This window comes from Triticum dicoccoides, chromosome 5A (assembly GCF_002162155.2).
Source record: "Triticum dicoccoides isolate Atlit2015 ecotype Zavitan chromosome 5A, WEW_v2.0, whole genome shotgun sequence".
NCBI classification, from domain to species: Eukaryota; Viridiplantae; Streptophyta; class Magnoliopsida; order Poales; family Poaceae; genus Triticum; species Triticum dicoccoides.
This window is the reverse complement of record NC_041388.1, coordinates 49,813,153-49,823,225: the sequence shown is the minus strand read 5'-3', so window position 1 is coordinate 49,823,225 and position 10,073 is coordinate 49,813,153. Positions and strand designations below refer to the sequence as shown.

At 43.2% G+C, this 10,073-nt stretch overlaps 2 protein-coding genes across 4 annotated transcripts in view; both read left to right on the top strand.

Annotated features, from left to right (window-relative positions):
• The window catches only part of LOC119299151 (protein RRNAD1-like), an 8,545-nt gene extending 5,296 nt beyond the window's left edge, over positions 1 to 3,249 (top strand). The window contains exons 12-16 of one of the 2 annotated variants that reach the window (XR_005146104.1): positions 15 to 222; positions 705 to 763; positions 1,991 to 2,185; positions 2,428 to 2,485; positions 2,820 to 3,249. Coding sequence is in view for 1 of the 2 variants with exons in the window: in XM_037576416.1 (XP_037432313.1) it covers positions 15 to 222; positions 705 to 763 (267 nt within the window). In the remaining variant the exon portion in view is untranslated. Of the gene's footprint in view, positions 1 to 14; positions 223 to 704; positions 964 to 1,990; positions 2,186 to 2,427; positions 2,486 to 2,819 lie in introns of those variants that run through there. The other variant, XM_037576416.1, reaches the window with a different exon arrangement.
• Positions 3,250 to 5,301: 2,052 nt separating this feature from the next.
• On the top strand, positions 5,302 to 10,044 carry LOC119299149 (NAC domain-containing protein 21/22-like). 2 transcript variants are annotated; one of them, XM_037576413.1, is made up of 3 exons: positions 5,302 to 5,628; positions 7,842 to 8,104; positions 9,326 to 10,044. In XM_037576413.1, the coding sequence occupies exons 1-3, from the start codon at positions 5,442 to 5,444 to the stop codon at positions 9,791 to 9,793; spliced, it is 918 nt and encodes a 305-aa protein (XP_037432310.1). In that variant the 5' UTR covers positions 5,302 to 5,441; the 3' UTR covers positions 9,794 to 10,044. The 2 variants fall into 2 exon arrangements, with proteins under 2 accessions (XP_037432310.1, XP_037432309.1); XM_037576412.1 differs by having other exon boundaries at positions 9,323 to 10,044.
• The last annotated feature ends 29 nt before the right edge of the window (positions 10,045 to 10,073 follow it).

Here is a 10,073-nt window from a genome sequence, read left to right as displayed (position 1 = left end):
GTTTATTCTTGCAGGAGTTCATAGGTCCCTTTTGGTGCCTCCGGGCTGCTTTAGGTCCACTGGTGGAAACATATGTTTTACTTGATCGGTTACTGTTTCTTCAAGAGCAAGGAAGTGCAGTTGAAGCATCATTGTTCCCTCTGTTTGATCCTGCCATGTCTCCAAGGAATATGGCACTAGTTGCTTGGAAGTTAACGGAAGATCCTTTAGAACCAAGTCATGGTAATGCTTCTCATGCCTGAATACGTAGGTTGATGGAATGGTGTGTTGGGGCTGAAGAGTAAGACAGACTCTTCTAGTGTGGCAGAGCTTGTTCTTCCTTTAGATCTAGAGACAAACATTATCCTTATTGGCTAGTCAATGGGCATGGAAAGAAATATAGCTTCTGTGTAGTGATTTCTAGGAGGACATGTAGCAGTTCTTTTGTCCACCAACAGGCATGTGGTCTGCAAAACATGCACGTTTGTCTTGATCTTGAAATATATATATGAATCTAAACTCTGAAGTTGAACTTTGCTTTAAATCTATGACAAATATTTTCTTTTGGTGGTGCTGGGCAATATACCAACTGCTCCACTGCTCCTTTGCAAGCTGTAACCATGTGTATTGGCTACTTGCCTGATTTTCTAGTCTACTTGGGACATTGAATATTTTGCAGAATCTAATATTATCTATTCTCACTTTAAATAATATTGCAAATGCAGATATGGGAATGTACAAGAGATTGCCCTCGAGCAGCGTGCCTTTATCCAATAAATACTAGGTCAACTTCTAGATCGATTCCATGGCCTTTCACTTTCAGCTCATGCTTGCCTGTTTCTTTGAAGTGAAATGATCACCAGACAAGTTGCTGTTGCCTTTTATATTGTCTGCAATATGTATGTAGTTATTTGGGCAACGCTGACAAGTTGTCAGGGATTTCTTTTTGTTGATGTACCCCTTATCAAATAGATTTGCCCATCATTTCTATTACTATACTGTAGAGTGAAACAATCGTTATACTATCACATCTGCCTGAAAATAAGATTATCAAGTGGATCTTTTCTCAAATGAAAAATTCACCCCCTGCCTATCCTGTTACAGTTTGTAAACTAGTATTTGTCGTCATAGATAGTTAGATACGTAGGTTAAATGACTGATCATTTAGGCTGAGCTAGACAAATAAGCATTATACGCTGTAGGTTGCCTAACCACACTGACCATTTGTCTACAAAGTTACGTGTCGTCTCATAAAATATCGAATCCCGTTGGATCTTCGAATGTGACGTTACCAACATGGGCTTGACGAGGACCAGTGCAAGAGGTTGACTTGCGTTTATTAAGCATGTGCTACCACATGATCGCATCAGTGTGTTTGTGGTTTCAGGTTTTGCCATATCTTATCCACGCATGCCCGTGTGTCTGGCATGTGGTGCATTTTCAGTCCCTTTCGGTGCACCGACTTCACTGATCTTGCTTGTATGAGCTTTATTTAACGGACTTTTTAGCTCATTGAATTATTTATCTTCATCTTGTAATGAGTTTTAAAAACTCTCTGCAAGCTTAGCAACTTCTAGAATTGGCCTGGTTACAGTTATGCATGTCCATGTTGGCCAGTCCTTCCTATCATTCTGCACCAACGTAGTTTTATAGTTCAGAGGAAAGTGATGAAAGCACCAGTGTATTATATGCAAAGTGAGGGGTTGAAAACAACCCCTGGGTCACTGGTAGATAGATAAGATCTGTGCAAAACCTAACTGCTCGCGTCGTGGCAGCTCAATAGCAACAAACTTTCATTTGATAGATGAGAATTTGCACTGGAACTCAACTGTCAGAATTCAAGTTTGAGTTCATCTGTTTTGGCTGCATTACCTTTGCAACAACTGGCTGGTTTTACTTCCATGTGTCAATTCAAGCTTTCCTTACCAGGTCACTATGTGATCCTGAAGGTGAGAGAGCTATGCAGTATTCCCACTTGTTTTTGCCCCCCTTTTCCTTGTTCTCTGTGCAGGATTTGTTCGCCCATGGGCGTGAGAGCGACGCCGCCCTGTACTTCCGGCGATGCATCCGCGTCGACGTGGCCACCCAGAGCCGTCGCGACTCTTCCGTCCGCAGATCCTTATCCTGTTTTGTACACCCGGAGGTTCCCTGGAAGGCCGCCGGTCAATTCGCTCCGCTTTTCACTGATGCAGCCACCGTCTGAAAGGTAACGACAGCGCACCTCACTTGGACCCTGGAAGCTCACCTCTCTTTGTGCTTGCCAGCCAATGCGCTGCAGCAAGATCTTTGGTATCGCTGCAACACTGACTGGTGGGCGGACCGCTGTTTGTATCGCTGTAACACCGACCGGCGGGCGGAGCGCCGTTCCCCGCTGCGCACCTGGCACAAGCCGATTGATTGATTGTTTGGTTTATGGTAAACTGAAAAGTTGATTTGAACTGGGTGCAGTGCAGCTGCGTGCGCGCGATGTTAGGCCGGCCGTGCGGAGCGGAGGAGATGAGATGAGGTATGTGGTGAGGTTGCTGCTGTTGCTGTCGCTGCCCATTTCCAAGGTCCCTTTCGCTTGGTGCGGAGCGGAGCATCAATTCCTCCATTTACTGCTGCGAGGACAATCATCTATCATTCACTCAAGCCTCTGTCAAGGAGCTTGTTTAGCATTTTGCCTTGTTGCATAATGCATATGGATGGATCCACGGCACATTAACGTTTCCGCATCAGCGTGCTGGATGCCATCTTGTCACAGCCTTTTGACAGGCTTGACTTCGTCTCCAAAGCCTGGCTGTGAACAACTTTTTCCTGTTCACTGATTGGTTACTTTGCCTTGGTGCCTCTGATCATAGGAGAAGATCTTGAAGAGGAATATGCCACTCCTGGAGAAAAAAAAAGTTCACCACCACCATGGGAAGATCATCATTCGAGGCCGAGGGGCAGGCACACGTGGTTCGGATGATCGGCGATCCGGACGGTGGACGGACGATCTTCTCTTCTCAGGGGATCGACGGCGATCTCCGCCGCCCGTTCGGGGCCCTGGATGGGCCTGATTGCTTTGGCGCTATCTGAAAGAGAAGGCAGGGAGGGGTGGGCACCAGCCAACGGCGGGGGCTCACGAGGTTTTTGTGTGTGGTGTTTGGCGCGCGCCGCGTGCATGCATACATACGCCGGTGATCCCTCCCCGGCTGCGCGTAACCGAACGGGCAGTTTCTCATCCCCCTCCCATGCCTGTGTGTTTGTGTGGTGTGTGTGGTGTCTCCGTGTCTGTGCGCCTCGCTCGCGCTCGGCACCGTGTCAGCTGCCGTTCTCCGCGGTGCAACGTCAGGGTGCCTAAACGTCCTGCGCCACACCCGGTTACACGACGGCGCGGCGTTCCTCGGGGCGCGGCACACGCGTCGTCGCCCTGAAATCTGTGCTGGAAACCAAAATTGCATATTGCGCCGGTCTTGGAATGAGCGAATCGTATGATTTTCAACGGATGATGTGGCTTTGCACCAGATTGACGAGCCAGGGAACGGCTCCCAGAAATGCACATTATGATCAATCGTTCGCTCACTCTGGCCTCTAGGTGGCATGGTAGATAGCTGAGGCAGAGCACGGATCCCGAGGCGCTGTTGTACTCCAAACTTAACCATTTCAACGTCCTTGTTTAGCTTGGCCTTTCCCGGTCAAGTGTCAAAGCTGGAGTATTATTACTCCAAGTGGTGAGCCGGAGATGTGGACCTAACCCAAGTCCACGGATTTCAGATTCTAGCAGAGAAGGCTTCCGTTTGACAATGCGTGGAGACGGTAATCTTGTCTGGTAGAACCTGTTCTTTTATATGTGTTTTCTAGTTTGACTAATTGATTTTCTTAGAGCTCCCACAATTTTTATTTGATGAAGCTCCAAAGTCCAAACTAGAGACAAAAATAACGACTGCAAATGTGATGAAAACAACAATCTACTCCTTGATTTTACGCAGTACAGCGCGCATATATAACAACCACAAACTAGTTGACCTCAAGTAGTGGGAGAAAAGACAGGCAAGAGTAAGTCACCGCAATATGACAACAAATTATCTGAAGATGTTCAATTATCAGTGTTCCTTTTATGCCAGATGTTATTAGTGTTCAGCATATCATAGAGTATGCATGGTTGTAGCTCAATGTATTTGTATTTTACACAATATTTTCAGTAAAAATTGATACCAGTCTTTGGATTAGGTACTTTGCATGACTACGATCTAAACATGGTTTAAGCTCGCATAGACGCACATTGACTTATTAGTGCTGTTTTAACTAGCAAGTAGGACAAAATTTATTGCATTACAACCAGGACTGGTTGTCATACTAGATTTATTTTTGTATATCACCAGGGTTAAAATTAAGAAGACAATTTTTTGAGATTAAAAATTAAGAAGACATATTAAGTGGCATTCTGTACCCCCTCTGGTTATGCAAGAGTTATCATTTTGGACATCGACACGGTCTTTAAAAAAAACACAAATTTGATCATTATTTGTTTACATTATGTTTATAAAAAAATCACAAGTGCATATTGAGAAAAAATTACACGTATAATTTCCAAATATCAAATCTAAATACCCGTAAACATATACTCCCTCCATTCCCCAATATTTGTCTTTCTAGACATTTCAAATGGACTACAACATATGGATGTATGTAGACATATTTTAGAGTGTAGATTCACTCACTTTGCTTCGTATGTAGTCACTTGTTGAAATCTCTAGAAAGACAAATATTTAGGAACGGAGGGAGTATAACATAGTCAAAGTCGTGAAAGTTTGACTTTATCCATGTCCAAAACAAAAAGAAACTTCTACATGACCAGAAAGGCTTCCTCTCCTAGAGAAACGAACTAGCTAGGCCTAGGCTACTTCATATGCCCTAAAGATTGACAAATGTTTTTTTTTGTTTTCCTCCTAAAATGGCATTGAACATTTTACTGAAAGGAGTACTAGCTAGGATAGCCACACATTGACAAGTGGAGCCACTTGGTTATCTTCGGCCTTGGATAGCTAGCAATCCAGCCTTTTTCAGTTCCACTTATACAAGATGATATTCCTTTTTGCCCCTCCTTTTTTTAGAACAATTCTTATCACTTCGAGAGAGAAATGCAGAAGAAGAAAAAATCTGTTGCCAGTGGCATATGCGTATGCGTGGAGCTAGCTTGTGGCCGGTCGTCTCTTGCGCTGACGTGGAAGCTGCTCCTCTTATTTGTGGGAAGAAAAGGCGAAATGGAAATAAAGAAAAAGGAATAACAGGTGAAGAGGAAAAGGCTTGAGGTAGACCCACCACCTAAACCACCTTATAAACCTCTCTTTCTCCACAAGTTGCGAACTCATGACACAAGCACAACTCCACCCCTCTCTAGAACTCTTGCTTGCTTGCTTGGCCTGTCCGTTTCTCTCTCTCTCTACTGCGTGTTCCTCTCTCATCGCATCAACAAGGAGAGCAAGAGATAGAGAGAGATGTCGATGAGCTTCCTGAGCATGGTGGAGACGGAGCTGCCGCCGGGGTTCCGGTTCCACCCGAGAGACGACGAGCTCATCTGCGACTACCTCGCGCCCAAGGTCACCGGCAAGGTCGGCTTCTCCGGCCGCCGCCCGCCCATGGTCGACGTCGACCTCAACAAGGTCGAGCCATGGGACCTCCCCGGTACGTCTCTCTCTCTCTCTCTCTCTCTCTCTCTCTCTCTCTACTTTGCACCGATGTGAAGTGACTAGTATTAATTAGACGCAACCAAGAATTCCTTGTACGATCTTGCATGGATGCATATCGATCGATCGAGAGAGAGAGAGAGAGGACGGTGGAGAGAGAAAATGTGTTCCACATGCAACGTTCTTGGCCTTTTCTGTTCAATCCAACTTCTTTTGTTCCCTCCCTTTGATTTTTTGTTCTCCTTTTATTTCCCCCCGTTGGTGTTGCTTCCGTGCTAAAGAAACACGCCAAAGCCCGCAATGTGTTGTGCACATATGGCATGCACACTAAACTGCACCCTTTTGTCTTATCTCATTTCTGCCAAGGACAAGCTGAAAAAAAATATTCTCTAGCGTTTCTTCTACGCGCGGAGTTCTTTCTCCCTCATAGAAATCCAAAGAATCTGATTTATTATAAACTTTCGGAACCGGAAACCGTCTTTGAAGTTAATTTGAAAATTAACTATTAATACTTGACTTGGAGTGCTCTTTGAAGCTTCACAAAAGAATAGTTCTAGTAGCTAGGCATGCAATTGGTCCATAAACTGGAACTGTTAGTGATTTTTTTCTTATGTGTTCCATAGCTATTTGCAATCTTATCGATTGATCATGCGGGTGCGTATTTTTTAAAAGGATCTTTGATCTTTGATGTGGCAGTCGGACACGGGGGTCGCTTTCTGGTTAGGCTCTGATAAAGGAATATGTCAAGTGGGGGGCTTCCAAAAATGAAAGAGTTATAGCCTTTACCAATTCCACTTTGCTAGAAAAAGCGTGGTTAACTCGAATCTAGAATCTTTTTCTTGTCCTTCGCAATTCCAGCTTCCCAAATCATTTACTCACCTTCAGATGCGTACGTGGTTTTTCTTTATCTTCTATATTTTTAGTAATTTATCCTATCTAATTTGGTGTATTGTGCAGAAACTATTATTTCGTGTCCCCCTTGGTCAATGTATGATATCTAGCTAGCGACGCGCATGCTGAGCACCGTGTTATACTTTTATCTATATATGAATATAAACCTTTGATCTAGCTAGGGGGCTGTTATGCAGAAACTATTATTTATACACACCAATATATTTTGCAACAATTTGCATCGTTGTGTTCCAATAATAATTCATGAAAAAAGTGCATACAGAGCGGGGATCTTCCATTTTACTCCAAGGCTGGTACTGAAATTTCAGGCCTTCTAAATGTATAGATCTTAGTAATTACACGCTATATGTATGCAACAATTTCTGGTCTTCCAAATATATAGATCAACCATAATGTGTTGTAGACAAGACAAATAATGCTTGTTCCAGTAAAAAAGATGGTGAGACGATGTGAGGATTTTTTTTAAACACCTACTTAGTTCACATGTGGTTCAACACTCCTTGTGTTGCTATTTATTTTATTTCTAACGTCTATCCTTTAAATCCTTTTTTGCGGAAAATCATAATTTAAATCTATGCACTACTTTATGGGGAAAATATATAATTCCAGCCTTTAAATTACTATTGCACAATCTATCATCACCACTACCAAGTTCACTAGGCAACTGTTTTTTTAAAAAATTCAGTGGGCTAAAAGGAAATGAAAAACTGACGTGCTAGACCAACTACACCACGACACCTTGCGACTCTGTTAATGCAACAAGCATATATATTATGACGTCATCATCACCTATAGGCTTAAAAAGGAAATGAAAAACTGACGTGCTATACCAACTACACCACGACACCTGTACAGTTCGTTAACGCATCATATTAAATTTATTATTAAGCCAGTATTAGAGGACCGATTATGACGTCACCCTGGGGGTACATGCCCTTTCCCTGTCTAATTATGTTAACGCATCATAATTTAAATCGATTATTTCTAGTGGTAATAAACCGACTTCCATTGAAAGCGGCCAATTGTGACAAGAAAAATAGAAGGTGGGGGGAGGGTCGATGAGATCGACGTGGTCTGTTCCGTCTCCGAGATGCGTGGTTTTATCGAAACGTGTCAATGTCACCGTCAAAAGATAGAACACATGATGGAGAAACCCCGGTTGTGTTACCTCAAGCTTTTTAGGGCTTTTGCCATCGTCTATTTGTGGGGCATGTTTGATAGCTTAGCGATTACAGCTTTTCTCATTATATCTTTCTTTACCATGTTGGTATCTTTATATTATCTTTCATCTATTGTTAGTGACTGCATCGGTGGGTGGCAAGGAGTGGTATTTCTATAGCCTAAAGGATCGGAAATATGCGACGGGGCAGCGCACGAACCGAGCTACTGTGTCGGGGTACTGGAAGGCAACCGGGAAGGATAGGGTGGTGGCACGACGTGGTGCGCTAGTGGGGATGAGGAAGACATTGGTGTTCTACCAAGGGAGGGCCCCTAAGGGGAGGAAGACGGAGTGGGTGATGCACGAATACAGGTTGGAGGGTGCGCATGAGCAAGCTTCCAAGGTAATAAGCTGCCGCTAAAACCCTAGATCATGCATGAAACAAATGAACATATCATATGTAATGTTCAGTGAGTAGCGGTTTGCAAAGCCATCGATTTATTTATTTATTTTCCGTTATGCAAAACATATTCATCTGCATAGCTATGACCTAGGTAGGTACAAATTGGGTGGGCACAACCAATCGTATAGGAGATTTTTTGCAGTGTTTAAGCTTGTATTTAATAGTTGTTTTCAAGTTTGACGTACTGTACACATGAGATGGACTTCTTGACCTGTCACTTTCTGTTCATTTATTTATATTAAAAAGAAAAGAAAAAAACCATCTACTTATTGGTTGCTACTTGCCAATTAATTTTCTAGGGGGACTGGTCATTTTCATCCACCGGTTTTGTTGCGGTAGACGTCCTATTTAATAAGGACTAATTTGTTCTAATTTTTAAAATAAATAAAAGGACAATGGTGGACTGATCTTAACATGTAGTATAGGTTAGCTGTTATGGATAATGACAACTTATACCAACTACTTGAAGTACCATTTTCTTTCGTCTCAAATAGTTCAATGATTTTTATTGTTCAAATAGTTCAATGAAGTTCATATTAAACATTGTTTAAAAAGATAGTAGAAGCACTAAACTTTCTTGGTGTTATGATTTTTATTGCGATTGAGCATAAAAGCAGACACACCACCACATGGATGCAGTCGCACAGAGGCGCTCCTCTAAAACACACTTACAACTGATAGAGACCGGGAATAAATATACGGTTCTGACAAAGTTCTTAATGAATTTCATATGTAAACTTGTGGTGACTTTGGAAACATGTTGGTCATCTATAATCTAGGATAGTGGAGTAGACTAGTTAGATTCTTAGCAAGCTTTCTCGCAAAAAAGAAGAAGATTCTTAGCAAGCTGCAAAATAGGTAAACTTATCCAATCCAAAACAAAAAGAGGTGATCAAACAAAGTAACCAAAATGTAAAAGGTAAAACTTATCCAATTTTCCAAAAGAAAAGGAAAAATTCTTGGTTGGATGCATGAACCAATTAGGGTTACATAGGATGGTCCTGTCCACATCACTTCACTGTGACAAGTGATGCACTCAAGAGCAAGTACAGTGACAGTGATCACCAAGATCTCATTCACATCACCTTGTAAGACTGCACCTACCATTGAACTACTGACCAATCAATGCTCTCTTCTTGATCCTCCATGTGTTTTCAGCAGGAGGACTGGGTCCTGTGCAGAGTCATCTGCAAGAAGAAATCAGGAGTTGGTGCCACCCCCAGGCCAAGGAACCTCAGCAACATTGTCCATGGCACACCCACAGACACCTCCTCACCACCACTGCCACCTCTCATGGACACCACCCTAGCACAGCTCCAGGCCACCATGAACACCTCCGCCGCCGCCGCCGCCGCCGCACTTGAGCAAGTGCCCTGCTTCTCCAGCTTCAGTAATAACAGTGCCAGCAACAGCAGCTACCTCCCCATGGTGACAGGCAACAGTAATGGCATGGGCTACATGGACCATGGCCTGCCTGACTTTGGGAGCTACCTAGACCCCGCCATGAACTGTGACAAGAAGGTCCTTAAGGCAGTGCTGAGCCAGCTTAGCTCCATGGGTGGTGAGGTGGTGCCGAGCATGTCTCCTCAGATGGCTGCTGCAGTGAGCTCTACTTGGAACCACTTCTAGGCAAATTTGTTTATTTATGCAGACAACATAAGCAGACAACTGGCTAGCTAGTAGTTAATCTGCAGTGTGTGTGTGTGTGTGTGTGTGTGTGTGTGTGTGTGTGTGTGTGATGATTTCATATCAAAATGTATAATTATGTCTGTTTGGTGCAATGTTTCTTGAGTGTGAGTATTAGTAGAGGACGCGATGATTTTTTTTCTCCAGTCGATTTTGAAGGACTAAAACCCTGGAATGATTTTATTTTTGAAGAATTCTCTAATGATTGTTGAACTATGTACAT